At 43.0% G+C, this 17,889-nt stretch overlaps 1 protein-coding gene across 1 annotated transcript in view; it reads right to left on the bottom strand.

Moving 5' to 3' along the window:
* LOC129818822 (integrin alpha-2-like) overlaps positions 1-17,889 on the bottom strand; it is a 34,199-nt gene that overhangs the window by 3,770 nt on the left and 12,540 nt on the right. The window contains exons 3-24 of the mRNA XM_055875081.1: positions 17,110-17,219; positions 16,124-16,215; positions 15,695-15,809; positions 14,748-14,875; positions 14,351-14,499; positions 13,376-13,526; positions 12,960-13,125; positions 12,739-12,812; positions 12,449-12,587; positions 12,043-12,188; positions 11,557-11,700; positions 10,635-10,838; positions 9,989-10,119; positions 9,140-9,303; positions 7,327-7,475; positions 5,662-5,772; positions 2,425-2,510; positions 1,021-1,162; positions 824-916; positions 639-715; positions 343-529; positions 76-186 (exon numbers count right to left, since the gene is read on the bottom strand). Coding sequence (XP_055731056.1) covers positions 76-186; positions 343-529; positions 639-715; positions 824-916; positions 1,021-1,162; positions 2,425-2,510; positions 5,662-5,772; positions 7,327-7,475; positions 9,140-9,303; positions 9,989-10,119; positions 10,635-10,838; positions 11,557-11,700; positions 12,043-12,188; positions 12,449-12,587; positions 12,739-12,812; positions 12,960-13,125; positions 13,376-13,526; positions 14,351-14,499; positions 14,748-14,875; positions 15,695-15,809; positions 16,124-16,215; positions 17,110-17,219 — 2,869 coding nt within the window. The remainder of the gene's footprint in view (positions 1-75; positions 187-342; positions 530-638; positions 716-823; positions 917-1,020; positions 1,163-2,424; positions 2,511-5,661; positions 5,773-7,326; positions 7,476-9,139; positions 9,304-9,988; positions 10,120-10,634; positions 10,839-11,556; positions 11,701-12,042; positions 12,189-12,448; positions 12,588-12,738; positions 12,813-12,959; positions 13,126-13,375; positions 13,527-14,350; positions 14,500-14,747; positions 14,876-15,694; positions 15,810-16,123; positions 16,216-17,109; positions 17,220-17,889) is intronic.

Here is a 17,889-nt window from a genome sequence, read left to right as displayed (position 1 = left end):
AGAATGCGAGGGCACAAACTCTGCCAGAGCTAGTTATTTGGAGACAAGACAGGTTGACTGGTTATTTATACCCACAGGTTCCGTTTTGACTCCGGTCACATACAGCAATGGGTTCCCTCTTGCTGTGGCACTGGGCAGTGAGACTGTGAGGTAGGCCAGACTGACTGGGAAGTTCCCTGTAGAGACCTAAACAGAAAAGAAAACACTTATAATTGACGCATCATACTTCTCTTACCATTTCTACCACAAGGGGAAAGGAAGTATTTTACCACAGACTGGCATACCAGTGTACACTGTAAAGTACTCAAATGACCGTGTAGCTGTGTGCGCATGATTTCTCACCTTCAGAGAGAATTTGAACTCAGGACCGATGTCATTGAAGGTATTAACTGCGGTGTTCGCCTCATTGTCCATGTCAACCACATAGAAATTGAGATTTGCTTCCCTGGAGAGGGAGATCTCTGAGTCATAGTGGACAGGGATGGAGATAGAGGCTTGGTTGTCTGACGGGTTCGCCTCTGTGCTGTCACTGTAGAGAGGAGAAGTAAGCCCGTGCAACAGAAGAAGACCCATAGTCCTAACAGAGAACACTATATGATCAACTATGGTCGGTACACAAACAAGCAAACAAGCGCTACCTTAGAGCTTCAAAGCTCACATCGGCTTCGGTCTGCAGTTGATTCAGGTTGAAGTCAAAGTTGATTCCAAATGTCACCTGCAGGGAACAGGGAACAGTGTATTGTTTAGGAACGGCAACCCCGGCTGACGGAGACATAGACCTACACACACGACGGCTGTCTAGTTGTTTGTTGTCAGGTCTTACCTCTTGGTTCTGCCTTAAAGCTGGGTATCCCACCTGACATGAGAGGGTTAGAGACTCTTTGGTGGAGGTGCACTTCACCTCTGTTCCATCACTCTGAAATGAGACATAATGTCAGGTAAATGCTTACGGATAAAGATCAAAATAGTCCTCCTCTAGTTGCATGTGTATGTGTAAAAAGCAAAGATGCTGATGCCTACTGGAGGATTGATGGAGGCGTAGAAGAGGTTTTTGGAGTATGTGGCCGTGACTCGGGTGTTGTACGCATTCTCCTTCTTGTTGGTCACAGACACAGTGAAGGAGAGCCTCTTGTCCTTAAAGCTGACCAACATCTTAGACGAGCTGCAAAACACAACACTCGTTTTACTCAGAACAATACAGTGGGAGGTAAGAATGAATGTATAGTTCTACATGGGGGAAATTAAATGCTGTAGAATGAAGACAACACAATTTGATGGGGAATCCAGGAACAGATCTCGTGAGGTCATATATGGTGTCACCATGAACTGGAACAGTGAAAATAACATATGTCCCTCTGACTGGCCAAGGTTTACGACCTTGCCACCCACTTTAAGAGGTGCTGTCTGTGCGTTCGTGTCTGTATGTCTACTGTGTGTCATAACGGCCTTGTCTGTCTGTCTATCCACTGTGTGTCATAATGACCTTTTCTGTCTGTCTATCCACTGTGTGTCATAACGACATTTTCTGTCTGTCTGTCTGTCTGTCTGTCTGTCTGTCTGTCTGTCTGTCTGTCTATCCACTGTGTGTCATAACGACCTTTTCTGTCTGTCTGTCTGCCTGCCTGCCTGCCTGCCTGTCTGTCTGTCTGTCTGTCTGTCTGTCTGTCTGTCTGTCTGTCTGTCATAACGACCTTTTCTGTCTGTCTATCCACTGTGTGTCATAATGACCTTTTCTGTCTGTCTATCCACTGTGTGTCATAACGACCCTTTCTGTCTGTCTGCCTGTCTGTCTGCCTGTCTGTCTGTCTGTCTGTCTGTCTGTCTGTCTGTCTGTCTGTCTGTCTGTCTGTCTGTCTGCCTGCCTGCCTGCCTGCCTGCCTGTCTGTCTGTCTGTCTGTCTGTCTGTCTGTCTGTCTGTCTGTCTGTCTGTCTGTCTGTCATATAACGGCTTCGATTCAAACAAATCACACTGCATTTGACTGTTAAAGGTTATTTATGTTTGAGCCGCATCTGTAGTGTTTACCGCAAATGCTATCTCTGTGAAAGTCAAGGAAATTGCTTCTGAAAGTCAAGTACAGTGCCATGTCGGCACATTGGTGTTTGTTTGAATCCCGGTCTGTGTCATTCAACTTATGTAACACGTTTTTATGTATTTTCTTTAACCAGCAAGGCTTAATAGAGGAAGTGTATTCCCACTAAACCAGACCAACAGAACAGAACAGGACTTATTTGTCTGCTCCCATAGAAAAACATATGGGAATACTTGTCTAATAATACGAGACATGTCTGTTATTCCTGAGCTCTTGGAGGAAGAGTGTAGGTTGAGAGTAGCCTGGTTTAACCAGACTGAACGTTGTGCTCAACATTGAGCCCGGTGTTCAGTCTGGTTTTACTAGGCTAGGTTGAGAGAGTGTCTGATTTCACCTGGGAATCATCTCTCCTTTCTTCAACTTCAAGAGCAGGTCACTCAAACACACCTCGTCAGAGCCACAGTCTTTGGAGAATGGGATCTGTTGTAAGAGTTCACATGACATCAAATCAAATCACATTTTATTTGTTACATGCGCCGAATACAACAGGTGTAGACCTTACAGTGAAATGCTTTCTTACAAGCCATTAACCAACAATGCAGTTTTAAGAAAACACCCCCAAAAAAGTAAGAACTAAAAGAAACAAATAATTACAGAGCAGCAGTAAAATAACAATAGCGAGGCTATATACAGGGGGTACCAGTACAGAGTCAATGTGCGGGGGCACCGGTTAGTCCAGGGTAATTGAGGTAATATGCACATGTAGGTACAGTTATTGAAGTGACTACGCATAGATAATAACAGAGAATAGCAGCAGTGTAGAAGAGGGGGTGGGGGGGGGGGGGGGGGGGGGGGGGGGTAATGCAAATAGTCTGGGTAGCCATTTGAATAGATGTTCAGGAGTCTTATGGTTTGGGGGTAGAAGCTGTTTAGAAGCCTCTTGGACCTAGACTTGGTACCGCTTGAGGTGCGGTAGCAGAGAGAACAGTCTATGACTAGGGTGGCTGGAGTCTTTGACAATTTTTAGGGCTTTCTTTTGACACCGCCTGGTGTAGAGGTCCTGGATGGCAGGAAGCTTGGCCCCGGTGATGTACTGGGCCGCATGCACTACCCTCTGTAGTGCCTTGCGGTCGGAGGCCGAGCAGTTGCCATACCAGGCAGTGATGCAACCCGTCAGGATACTCTCGATAGTGCAGCTGTAGAACATTTTGAGGATCTGAGGACCCATGCCAAATCCTTTCAGTCTCCTGTGATGTGGACGCCAAGAAACTTGAAGCTCTCAACCTGCTACACTACAGCCCCGCTGATGAGAATGGGGGCGTGCTCGGTCCTCCTTTTCCTGTAGTCCACAATTATCTCCTTTGTCTTGATCACATTGAGGTAGAGGTTGTTGTCCTGGCACAACACGGCCAGGTCTCTGACTTCCTCCCTATGGGCTGTCTCGTCGTTGTTGGTGATCAGGCCTACCACTGTTGTGTCATTGGCAAACTTAATGATGAGTGAACAAGGAGTACAGGAAGGGACTGAGCACGCACCCCTGAGGGGCCCCTGTGTTGCCGTGGTGGATGTGTTGCTACCTACCCTTACCACCTGGGGGCGGCCTGTCAGGAAGTCCAGGATCCAATTGCAGACGGAGGTGTTTAGTCCCAACATTCTGTTGTATTGGGAATTCAGAGGTGGAGGAGCCTTATCCCTGTTCAACATTCCAGTTCAACCCCAACCCTAGCCTCAACCACAGCTGTAACACTAACTCTGGCTTCATGTCCACATCCCACGTCAACCCTAACACTCAACCACAACCCAAAACCTAATCCCAGCTTCATGTCCACGTCCAGTACAACCCTAACCCTAGCCCTAACCACAACCACAACCGTAACTCTAACCCTAGATTCATGTCCACATACTGGTGCAACCCTAACCATAGCCTTCTCCACAACCCTAACCCTACTTACATGCCAAATAAAATCAACGATTATTTGTCAGACACACAGAATACAGCGAGTGTAACAGTACAATTAAATGTTTACTTGCAGCTTTTCCTAAACAGTGCAGAACAAATGTAAAGTAGCAAAACTACCAATATACAAAGTAGATTAATAAAAGTAATACAAATAGTAATAAAATAACAAGAGCACAATAGTTGATAAACAAAGACGAGGTAATACAATATATAATAAAAGAACACAAGAATTTACCCTAACCCGAGCTTCATGCCTATATCCTAGCCTCAACCCTAACCTCATGTCTATATTCTAGCCTCAACCACAACCCTAACCTCATGTCTATATCCTAGCCTCAACCCTAACCTCATGTCTATATCCTAGCCTCAACCCTAACCTCATGTCTATATTCTAGCCTCAACCACAACCCTAACCTCATGTCTATATCCTAGCCTCAACCCTAACCTCATGCCTATATCCTAGCCTCAACCCTAACCTCATGTCTATATTCTAGCCTCAACCACAACCCTAACCTCATGTCTATATCCTAGCCTCAACCCTAACCTCATGTCTATATCCTAGCCTCAACCCTAGATTCATGTCTATATCCTAGCCTCAACCACAACCACAACCCTAACCCTAGATTCATGTCTATATCCTAGTCTCAACCACAACCCTAACCCTAGATTCATGTCTATATCCTAGCCTCAACCACAACCCTAACCCTAGATTCATGTCTATATCCTAGCCTCAACCACAACCCTAACTTAATGTCTATATCCTAGCCTCAACCACAACCCTAACCCTAGCTTCATGTCTATATCCTAGCCTCAACCACAACCCTAACCCTAGATTCATGTCTAAATCCTAGCCTCAACCACAACCACAACCCTAGCTTCATGTCTATATCCTAGCCTCAACCACAACCACAACCCTAGATTCATGTCTATATCCTAGCCTCAACCACAACCCTAACTTAATGTCTATATCCTAGCCTCAACCACAACCACAACCCTAGCTTAATGTCTATATCCTAGCCTCAACCACAACCACAACCCTAGCTTCATGTCTATATCCTAGCCTCAACCACAACCACAACCCTAGCTTCATGTCTATATCCTAGCCTCAACCACAACCACAACCCTAGCTTCATGTCTATATCCTAGCCTCAACCACAACCACAACCCTAACCTCATGTCTATATCCTAGCCTCAACCACAACCACAACCCTAGCTTCATGTCTATATCCTAGCCTCAACCACAACCCTAACTTAATGTCTATATCCTAGCCTCAACCACAACCACAACCCTAGCTTAATGTCTATATCCTAGCCTCAACCACAACCACAACCCTAGATTCATGTCTATATCCTAGCCTCAACCACAACCACAACCCTAGCTTCATGTCTATATCCTAGCCTCAACCACAACCACAACCCTAACCTCATGTCTATATCCTAGCCTCAACCACAACCCTAACCTCATGTCTATATCCTAGCCTCAACCTCAACCCTAACCCTAACCTCATGTCTATATCCTGGTTCAACGTTGATAATGACGAGGCCTAATCATGACATATGATATCAAATAATAATCTAAAACTACAAGATTTTCTGCAAGCAATTACAACATCAACATATATTTAAATGTACATCCCATATTATTGATATTGTAATTGAGTGGTCACTCACAAAGAACTCCCAGGCGGTGGGACTGAGAACATCCAGAACAGGACTGGAGTCTGGGTCCTGCAGAGTGATGTCCACACGCAGACCGATTGAGCTCACAAAGTCAGGGGCCTCCTGTCAGACAGTAAGCAAAAGATAGGATTTTTTGTATTAGTTTCATTAATTTGACTACAAAGCTCATTCTCATCAGAAGGATCAGAACTCAATTAACTTATTGGAATTGCATAAGTATCCAAAAGAAAACCACAAGATAATACAGCAAAGTAGTGGACATTGTTTTTTTCCCATCATCATACATACAGTGCCAGCCACATGTTTGGACACACCTACTCATTCCAGGATTTCTCTTTATTTTTACTATTTTATACATTGTAGGATAATAGTGCAGACATCATGAAGATCAGTCAATCCGGAACTTTTGTGCAGTCGCAAAAACCATCAAGCGATATGATGAAACTGGCTCTCATGAGGACCGCCACAGGAAAGGAAGACCCAGAGTTACTGCTGCAGAAGATAAGTTCATTAGAGTTACCAGTCTCAGAAATTGCAGCCCAAATAAATGCTTCACAGAGTTCAAGTAACAGACACATCTCAACATCAACTGTTCAGAAGAGACTATGAGAATCAAGGCTTCGTGGTGGAATTGCTGCAAAGAATCCACTACTAAAGGACACTAATAATAAGAAGAGACTTGCTTGGGCCAAGAAACATGAGCATTAGAGCGGTGGAAATCTGTCCTTTGGTGTGATGAGTCCAAAATTGAGATTTTTGGTTCCAACCGTTGTGTCTTTGTGAGACGCAGAGGAGGTGAATGATGATCTCCGCATGTGTGGTTCCCCACCGTGAAGCATGGAGAAGGAGGTGTGATGGTGTGGGGGTGCTTTGCTGGTGAAACTGTCTGTGATTTATTTAGAATTCAAGGCACATTTAACCAGCATGGCTACCACAGCATTCGGCAGCGATACACCATTCCATCTGGTTGGTGCTTAGTGGGACTATCATTTGTTTTTCAACAGGACAATGACCCAACACACCTCCAGGCTGTGTAAGGGCTATTTGACCAAGCAGTAGAGTGATGGAGTGCTGCATCAGATGACCTGGCCTCCACAATCACCCGACCTCAACCCAATTGAGATGGTTTGGGATGAGTTGGAGCGCAGAGTGAAGGAAAAGCAGCCAACAAGTGCTCAGCATATGTGGGAACTCCTTCAAGACTGTTGGAAAAGCATTCCAGGTGAAGCTGGTTAAGAGAATGCCAAGAGTGTGCAAAGCTGTCATCAAGGCAACGGGTGGCTACTTCGAAGAATCTAAAATCTAGAATATATTTTGATTTGTTGAACACTTTTTTGATTACTACATGAGTCCATATGTTATTTAATAATGTTGATGTATTCCCTATTATTATACAATATAGAAAATCTTAAAACTAAAGAAAAACTGAGTAGGTGTGTCCAAACTTTTGACTGGTACTGTACATACAAGTAAACATTAGTCTTGGAAATGTTCCTGAAATAAGATAAATTGATTGATTTTTAAGAGTTTGTTAAAAGGAAGTTTCCTCCATTATAAATTAACACAGTCATTCAATAAGACCTGATAAAGGAGAAAAAAGAGACACACTTCATTCAGCAAATCATCATCAAACCTTTTCATATTATCTATCTTTACCTGAACAAAGACCTCTAGTGTCTCACAGACCTCCCCGGTGGAAACCCTGATGTCTTTCTGCATGACTCTCTCAGAGTTCCTGAACTGACCTCTGGAGGTGGCACGAGACGACTGGAGCTCAGCATCCAGGGTCAGGTTGAACCTGACAGCTGAGGTGAGAAGTAACACAGGCAACAAGACACTATTAGAGGGAGATACTAACCATTGCTAGGATGTGAAAAGCCCTTGATATACTGAGCGCGTCCACTGATTTGACAGTGACACTGTCAAGTGGGAGAGAGAGAGAGAGAGAGAGAGAGAGAGAGAGAGAGATTTTCCAGAGAAGATCCAGATCTCAGGGAATTAGACCAAAGTTCTCAATTGGTACAAAATATATAGAGTACTGCACACACTACAATTACTTAGGTTTAAAAATAAGCTCAACTGGACACCTTAATGAGGCAGTGAATGAACTGAGAGAGAAAGCACGCAGGGCATTCTACGCAATTAAAAAGCAAATTCAAATTGAAATACCTATTAAAATTTGGCTAAAACTAATTGAATATGTCATTGAACCAATTGCACTTTATGGCAGCGAGGTGTGGGGTCCACTTGCAAAACAAGATTTCATCAAATGGGACAAACATCCCATTGAAACCCTGCATGCAGAGTTCTGTAAGATTCTCCTACATGTCCAGAGGAAAACTACATACAATGCATGCAGGGCAGAATTAGGCAAATATCCACTAATAATAAAAACTCAAAAAAGAGCAATTAAATTTTGGAAACATCTAAAATACAGTGACCCCCTCTCATATCACTACCAAGCCCTGCAATACCAAGAGCTGAGCAAAGAAAAGAGTCCCCTCATCCAGCTGATCCTGGGGCTGAGTTCACAAACCTGTTCTACTAACACACTGAAGCCTCAGGACCAGAACATCCAATCAATCAGAATAAACCAAATTACAACACAGTCAAAACAAAACTACTTTGCTTATTGGGAAACACAAGCACAAGCACACAGCAAAATGCAGTGCTATCTGGCCCTAAATCGACAGTACACCGTGGCTAACTATTTGACTATGGTTACTGATCAAAACCTTAGAAAAACCTTGACAAAGTACAGGCTCAGTGAGCACAGCCTTGCCATTGAGAAGGGTAGACACAGGAAAACCTGGCTCCCTGTAGAGGAAAGGCTGTGCAACCACTGCACAATAGCAGAACCTGAGACGGAGCTGCATTTCCTGACAAAATGTAAAAAATATAAAACAATTAGAGTGTCATTTCCCCAAATTTGAAACTCTTATTCAAGGTTTCAAAGACCTCTCTGATGAGGATAGGCTACCCGTCCTGTTGGGGGAGGACGCAGAGAGCTGTGGGTTGGCAGCGCACTACATTGCTGCCTGCCATAAGTTGAGGGACAGTGTCTGACAGACCAATCAACCTCCACATGTCCTCTACTGTATGCTTATTGTTATTGTTGAATGTGTTGGTTATTTTGACACTTAGTTATTGTTGTTACTGTTGTCCCGTTGACCATTTTGATTCTCATTTTTATATTGTAAATAAGCTTTGGCAATATGTACATTGTTACGTCATGCCAATAAAGCAAATTTAATTTAATTGAATTGAGAGAGAGAGAGAGAGAGAGAGAGAGAGAGAGAGAGAGAGAGAGAGAGAGAGAGAGAGAGAGAGAGAGAGAGAGCGAGAGAGAGAGGGAGAGAGAGAGAGAGAGAGAGAGAGAGAGAGAGAGAGAGAGAGAGAGAGAGAGAGAGAGAGAGAGAGAGAGAGAGAGAGAGAGAGAGAGAGAGAGAGAGAGGAAAGCAGGGCTTACCCACAGGTCCTACAGGTATCTTGGGCCTGAAGGTGGCGCTGAAACAGACTGAGGTGTTGAAGCAGGACACCAGCCTCCCACTCACCCTGCACGTCTTAGTCAGGATGCTGACCGTGTCAGGGTTGAAGGTTGCCCTCGCTGTCACCACGGCCAGACCCCGAGACCTGGGAGAGGTCATAATCATATATCAAGCTAACTGGCTCTTTTACGTTTGAATGACTACATCTACTGAGAGATGCTTCGATCACAAGGCAACTTCATGAGTCACGAGTCAACTTCAGAATGTTTCATGTATTGATTAGCTGACTGACTCATTGGTTGACTGATTGATTGATTGATGTGTTGATTGTATAAGTGACATCAGCAACTACGTAGAAGTGGTTAGCAGCAGTGTCAGATCCAGATGGGAATGGTCAGCATAATCCAACCTCTTTAAACCAAATCCTCCCAGCTATTTTGCTCTCTAGATGGAGTGGGAGGAGGTGACAAGACTAAATGCTTTCCCACAGTTATGTAAGAGAAGGCTTTCCATGAGACAGCACATCTCACTCAGTCAACTAAAACGTGAGTAGATACAGTAAGTACACGATGTTTCTCTCAGAGCCTACTGTAATTTCATTCCTTCGGTTTGGAGTTATTGTAAACCAAAATAAGTTGTTCAACTGCAAAGAACAGCTGCCAACGTGCTGATTTCAAGTCTAAAGTCAACACGGTAGCTCGAGTAGATAACTTGTGAGACGCGTGTGAATTGAGGGCAACCAAATTATTTAGTTGACCTCCGAAAGAGCAGGGTTAAGAAAAAGAAAGTATTTTTTTTAAAAGAGAAAGAAACGACTGAGCGAGTCTCACCAGAGCTGGACCACCATTCCATAAGCCCCCACTGAGACATCTGGTATGGTGTCATCGTTTAAGTCGGCGCTGGCGTCCATGGACCTCCCGAAGTACCGCAACGCAGTGTCCAGCTTGGAGCCCAGGATCTTCTGAAATGAACAGGATAAAACACGATCTCACACTTGATCTCACGTTGGCTGCATTCCATCAGATTGACAAACACTTCTACTGAATCCCAAAGCGTCAGATGATTATATGTAGACACAACAACAGGTTCAGTTGTGACATGGCGGTAGCGCAGGAGTGGGGAAACTTCTTGGCTCGAAGGCCACGTCCAGATTTAGAAACTCAACGGCCGCACTTTTTTTTTGCAGGCCAGAAAAATGTCAGTTATTAAAAATATATAGATCTATTATAATTTTTACATAATTTCTATTTAGTTTTAGATGTTCAAGTGTGGCCTGGAGTTTCTTTCCAACCCAAAATACCCCCCCCCCCCCTCATAAAAGTTATTTTTGTATTTTTTTACTAAAACCTCCCGTTGGCCGGATTGAATGGGCTCGCGGCCCATAGTTTTCCCACCCCTGTGCTAGCGAGTGACCAAGAGTTAGGATAAGGTTGCGTTGAGTGATAGCACTGAGCACAATCTGCAACCTGCAGCTACCTGGGAATACTGTGTCCTGAGTCTCTTCTTGTCCCCGTTGAAGACATAGATTACACCTTTATTGTTGTCTTCCAGTGGGGCTCCCACCACCACATCACTGTAGCCATCCATGTTTAGGTCAGGCACCGCCGAGATAGACATCCCAAAACGAGCGTTCTCCACTGGGGATGGACCCTGCAGGAACCCCTGGACACTTAGGATGCCCTAGAAGCACCAATGGAAAACAAACAATGAATATTAGTGTACTTTAGGAAGACGTGACTTCCAAAAGGTCTTGAAAGCACTGTGCTCAGAGAATGCCGTGTGTACACCAAAATTAAAACATTAGATGAAATGTACAGTAGTGGGTCTGCACTCAAAAAATATAAACAGTTTTGGGAAGATCTGTCTGGCTGACTTGGTGTACAGTACACCAAGTCAGCCAATGACGGGAACGAATTGCAAAAATTGCTGAAGTTGGAGACTTATATCTCCCTCACTAACTTTAAACATCAGCTATCTGAGCAGCTAACCGATCGCTGCAGCTGCACACAGCCCATCTGTAAATAGCCCATCCAATCTACCTACCTCATCCCCATATTGTTTTTATTTACTTTATTACTTTTTTTGCACACCAGTATTTCTATTTGCACATCATCATCTCATCTATCACTCCAGTGTTAATTTGCTAAATTGTAGTTACTTCGCTACTATGGCCTATTTCTTGCCTTACCTCCTCACTCCATTTGCACACACTGTATATAGACTTTTTATTTTGTGTTATTGACTGTACGTTTGTTTATTCCACGTGTAACGCTGTGTTGTTGTTTGTGTCGCACTGCTTTGCTTTACCTTGGCCAGGTCGCAGTTGTAAATCAGAACTTGTTCTTAACTGGCCTAGCTGGTTAAATAAAGGTGAAAAAAAATAAGATGTGTGGCTTACCTTAGTGAAGGAGAGGAGATGGACTTTCCCAATCTCCTTCTGCTGTTCGTTCATGAACATGGGAGCTCCAACCAGTAGTAGATCAGACACACCATCTTTATCCACATCCAGGGGACAGAGTACGCTGCCGTAGTAGGAGCCTATCTACAGAATCGAAAGCGTTTACAGCAAAACTAATAAGAAGAACATATATCTTGAATCAATGAGCAGAAACAAAGGATAACGACGTTCACAAAGCAGATGGGAACAAATCGGATAAGTCAGATATGATAGATCTTTGGAGAGAGAGAGAGCGATAGATAGATAGATAGATATACTGTATGATAGATAGAGATAGTAGAAAGCCATAACATCTAACAACACACCAATTGACATGCTCTTCTTTTCAATATGGTTCATTTAGCAAACACTTTCATCCAAAGCGACTTACAGAACTGTCCCCATTGTCAACCGCTCTTCTCTTCCATTTTAATCAGAGAGCCTTACCTGCTCTCCTCTCTGGGAGTCGATGACGGTGGGTTGTCCCTTGCCGTTGATGATGTACACTATGACCTGTCCAGTGTGGTTGGACCGAGGAGCGCCAGCCACATAGTACTCTATGCTCCCATCATTCAGCGTTGTCACAGAGTAGCCTGAGCAGAACAGCCGAACACGATATTATGGACAAACGTGTAACAATATTTAATGCTAGTAGTCTTACTGCCAGTCACACTGTAAATCAAGATATCTATTGTTTGAGCTTCAATACACATTCAAAGGAAGTTAGAAATTGTTGGAAAAGCAAGAGGCCTTAGAATGGCTTGGTGTTAATGACCTAATAATACAATAGCACAACATAAAATGAAGATAAAGGAGACAATATTGACTCGTAGATGACTGCAAGCTCACTTACCTAATAGTGAGCTGTGGTTTCTGTCCTCTAGGATTTTCTCAAAGGTTGTCTTGGGGAAGATGTCCGATTTCTGGGTAGTGTAGTGAACCACAGTACCACTCCAGCCGTAGGCACCCACTGCACCCAGCATCATCATGTTCTGTAATGAGAGCGAGAAAAGTACCCGTTAGAAACACACTAAGAAATGTTCAGGTACTGCTTATGAATGTGTTACGTAGACACCCGTGAAATAAAATGGTACCAAATAGGCTAAGTGATTTAAAGTAACAGTTGGGGTTTGTATCCCATACCTGCTTCTTGGTTTGGTGGGCACTGAATCCCACTTGGGACATCTCCATCTGAAAGTCACCACCTTTCCCAGTACCTAACCCCCCCCCAAAAACACAATGAACAGGTTAGGTTAAGTGCAATAAAGTGGTTGTGTTACTATTTCTAGTTTTGTAAATGGTAGCTCATTATTGTTAGAATGGGCCATGATACAAATTCAACATGACTTAAAACACAACTTTACCCTCAATGTTGAAGATGCGGTCTCCCAGAGATCCAGCGATCTCGAGCAGAGCCTCCTCAGCTGATACGTTGAAGAAATACCTATCTGTCGGGTTACTGGCGATGGACTTGATCTCAGCAATCAGGTTCTTAGTGTCAATGTCATTCCTTATGTAATACCCAAGGACCTAGAAAAACATAATGAAGAACACATTTTAAAATCATTTATATTAGAATAAAAGGGAAGATTGATATACCATAATAATAATAATGCCATTTTATAGAGGTATCAAAGGTCTCAAACAGTAAATGTTAATACCTCACACTCAACACGGCACGTACTGTATATCCAGGTGTCTTTTACGAAAGAGATTTTATGTCAACGAGACTAACCTGGATAAACCAAGGTTCAACCAAATAAGTGGGATATTTACTCACAGCAATACCAAAGCGGGTGATCTTCTCACTCTCACACTTCCTGATGACGTCGTCTCGGAGGTTCTTGTCGTGAGACTCTCCGTCCGTCACCACCACCATCACTTTGCTGGCTCCGGGTCGAGCCCCGTTCCCGGGCAGGAACGCGTTCTGTCTGAGACACACGGTCAAAAAGTGTCACATCTCAACATATTCCAACCCAATTCAATACCAATGTAAAGAAAAAGCTTCTAAAACGTTTGTTCTGAACACATTTCATTGTGTTGTATTCCATTCTATTCCATTCAAGCGCTCAATTCTGACCCCATTTGGGGGGTTTTCAGTATGCACAGAGAGATTCTAATCCTTTTGTTCTTTTTTATAAATATGTTGAGTCAACAGAGTCAGGATATATATATATTTAAATTACATGAGGGTCACGATCACTTACAGATGTAGGATATTTTTGTATTTAAAAAAACATTACATTATATAAAAAAAATAATTTGTGGGTGGATCAGCTTTAATTTTGTGGAATGATTGTTGCTTTCATCAATGTAATTGTCTGCATCGATGTAGGATCTTAATTTGAGCCACTTTTCTACAGCAAATAATCCTGCAGCAACAGAAAATGTGAATTATTATGTGGCTTATAATTTTTAAAAATTGTACGGCTTGATCTGACATTTTAAAGTGGAAAGTCTGACATTTTAAAGTGGAAATTACAAACTTTAGAAGCCTTTTTAAACCTTGAATAGACTACAAGTTTGCATTTCCTGCTGTACAGGAAAATTTGCAGCAACAAAAGAGTGATCCTAAGGACCCATTGACTAGCAGAGAACAGGAGGAAATAGGCTTGCCTCCCTAATGGCACCCACATAGTGTACTATTTCTGGCCAAAAGTAGTGCCCTATGTAGGGAATAGGGTGCCATTTGGGGTGCAGCATTTTGACTATGTTGACACTGCAAGAATAGAAAGTGTTGTCGACTGAGACACACCTAGCAAATTCAATAGCGCGGAAGGTGTTTGTCTCCAGGCCTTCCCTCTGGAGAATGTTCGCTGCAGCCGCAATGATCGAGTCTTTGGTTTTGTAGGCGTTCAGATGGAATTCAACGACTGGCTCAACCCCGTACTGTATAATACTTGCCTGAAAACATTAACATAGGGTCAACAAAAACAGATAGGGATAGATCATTTACTTGGGCCAAGATTCAATCCGACTGCGGGTTGTCCACAATGCAGCTTTTAAAGGCGATCTCCGACTGAGCTGATATATGCAGTGTTAACCATGAATGAGATCTCTGCGGATGCGGGAACATTGCCTTTAAAAGACGCATTGTCAATAACCTTGACAAATGGCAGATGATATACATTGATAACTGTGAGCACACTTACCTGAGTATTATCCGGTCCAATATCTAAATTCTCCAACAGTTTCTTGAGGAAAGCCACAACTGGTGGCCAGGGATATATACTGTTGGATCCATCCACAATAATAGCAATATCCATTGGACCCCCACAAGCTGGAAAGACAAGATAAGAATTGAGTTAATGTCAACACGTGCATTTTCCATGGTAATCATTCATAACTCCAATCACAAAGGGGCGTTAAATATTATATATAGTAGGACTTAAAGCTAGAATCCTTAGTTGCTACATCCATTTTTATACAGCCGTGTACCCATTGGTTCTTGAGGAATATGACTTAGAAATGCCTCATGAGCTTAGTTCAACTTTTGTACCCTAATCAGAACACAAAATATAAGCTTGTTTTACGGCAATGTGTACTTTTGTACACAACATAAATGCAAATAAACAATATATAGCCTCAAAATGTGGTTGCAAATGTACATACATTTACATTTTAGTAGACGCTCTTATCCAGAGCGACTTACAGTAGAGTGCATACATTTTATTACATTTTACATACTGAGACAAGGATATCCCTACCGGGCAAACCCTCCCTAACCCGGATGACGCTATGCCAATTGTGCGTCGCCCCACGGACCTCCCGGTTGCGGCCGGGTGCAACAGAGCCTGAGCGCGAACCCAGCCCAGCCTGGGCGCGAACACAGAGACTCTGGTGGCATAGCTAGCACTGCGATGCAGTGCCCTAGACCACTGCCCCACCCGGGAGGTCATCCATAGCTCTTTCTAGGAATTTGAGAGTGGTTACCTTTCTCTAGCCCCATCCCATAGCTTTTTAGCAAAACAGGGGCGGGGAGGGGGCTTTGTTATTGTTTCAAATAAGGATTCTAGCTTTAATTTATACTTTGAATCAATGGGGAAAACAATACATGACTCGTATGCTAAGGATATTTCAAATGACGAAGGACTCTTACTTTGAAGGGCAGGCGAGAATGAAGACAGGGGCTTGAAGAGAGGGTTAACCTCTGTACAGATCCCTGGGTAATAATACTGACTGCCACACTTCTGAGCCCACAGAGGTCCACATGTCTACCAGGAGAAGAAGACAACACACAAGATATAAGGTAAAACATCCAAAACAACATTCCTTTTAGGCTATCAATCCCAAGTCCCTAAACATTTGGGATTGATTGACTGATACGATCTTATATGAACTCTCCAGCTGCAGTGATGTTAAAGCTGTTGATCATGAAGAATCGTTCTTGTGTGGCTGTAAAGACTCAGATGTAATGATTCCAAACCTGTTAACCATGAATGTATCTTGTGTAGCTGTGCGGGTGAGGATTAGGGTTAGAATAGCTAGACCTTCTATACAGATGTAGTGGTGTATAAAAACTGTTTACCATGAATTTATCTTCTGTAGCTGTGTGGGTGAGGGTTAGCCCCAGACTCATGTTGACATTGATGTTCTTCACTGTTGATATGCTGACTGAGTCTGAAATATAGGAGAGATAAAATATGTTGTTACAGGGGTCCTTGTATTCAGTAACGAATACATTCTCATGGTGCAATTACAGTGCTTAACATTCATGAAAACACACAATGAGATCTTGCAACCCCCCCGAAGAACACAATTAATTGTCTAACCACCGTGGCCATCACTCTGACTTTCAGACAGATTTGACCGGATTCAAATGGGATTTAAATGGAATATTGTGGTGAATCACAAGCTAACGCTAGGCGATACAACGACTGCTAAAAAAGGGCAGGAGTTTATAGAAATACAGAAGGGGAGAAGGAATAGCAAGCCCGGGTGCTAGCCTGTTTCTGCTCCCTTGCCAACTCTTTATGGAATGTAATGCCAATTCCATGTTTGGTTTGACAATAAGAGCAATGGAGTTGGCAGGAGCACAAACAGATCTGGGACCAGGCTAATGAATAGCTGGAGCTGTTTGAATGTCATATGAAACGTATAAATGTCTTATTCTGCAGGTTGAGTATGAAGTATGTATGAAGAGTACAAAGTATGTCTTACTCTGTAGGTTGAGTATGAAGTATGTCTTACTCTGTAGGTTGAGTATGAAGTATGTATGAAGTATGTCTTACTCTTTAGGTTAAGTATGAAGTATGTATGAAGTATGTCTTACTCTGTAGGTTGAGTATGAAGTATGTATGAAGAGTACAACGTATGTCTTACTCGTTAGGTTGAGTATGAAGTATGTATGAAGTATGTCTTACTCTTTAGGTTGAGTATAAAGTATATACAATATGAAGAGTATGAAGTATGTCTTACTCGTTAGGTTGAGTATGAAGTATGTATGAAGTATGTCTTACTCTCCAGGTTGAGTATAAAGTATCTACAATATGAAGAGTATGAAGTATGTCTTACTCTGCAGGTTGAGTCTCTGGCAGCCTGAACTGGCCCCTCTGATCTCACACTTGTAGATGTCTCCTTTCCTGTCCTGGTTGTATCCACTCCAGGGAGAACCAACCAGCAACCTGGGGGAACACACACCCATGCATGCACACAGACAAGCAGGCAGACAGACAGACAGACGTGTATACGGATTACATAATAATTACAATGGCATGTATGTCTAAATTACACACAATCATTGGTAGCTTATATACCATTGTTCGGGAATACACTGATGTTACTGTCCTTGTACACCATAGACTGTACATGTACCCATATTTGGATACAGTACACACATTCACAACAAGACAATGACAGTTACAGAGTTTTTCCATTATCTACAGGTGTGGAAGGTGCATGCACTTCATACGCCTTCCACTAGATGTCAACAGGCAGGGGAAGGTGGAATGGGGTGTCTAGCTTGATCTGAGGTCGAAGAAGAGCTTTTGGAGTGGCAAGTCAGGAATTTCCTTTCTCTACCTAGGCGCGCGAAGCACCTCCATATTGTCTTCTGATAAGCGTTCGGTATACACGGCTAATATCTCCGGCTCTGATTTTATTTGATACATGTGATAATAACATCGTAAAGTATGTTTTTTCAACCGAGTTTTATCAGATTATTCAACGTTTATTGGGACTTTTGGAGTTTTCCGTCCTTTGCGTCGAGAGAAACTGGGAACGTCATCAACATTGGCTAGCATTGTGGCGCGAATTCGACAGGAGAAAAGGACATTCTAAAACCAAACAACGATT

This window comes from Salvelinus fontinalis, chromosome 21 (assembly GCF_029448725.1).
Source record: "Salvelinus fontinalis isolate EN_2023a chromosome 21, ASM2944872v1, whole genome shotgun sequence".
Classification (NCBI taxonomy): Eukaryota; Metazoa; Chordata; class Actinopteri; order Salmoniformes; family Salmonidae; genus Salvelinus; species Salvelinus fontinalis.
This window is presented reverse-complemented; position numbering and strand designations above follow the sequence as displayed.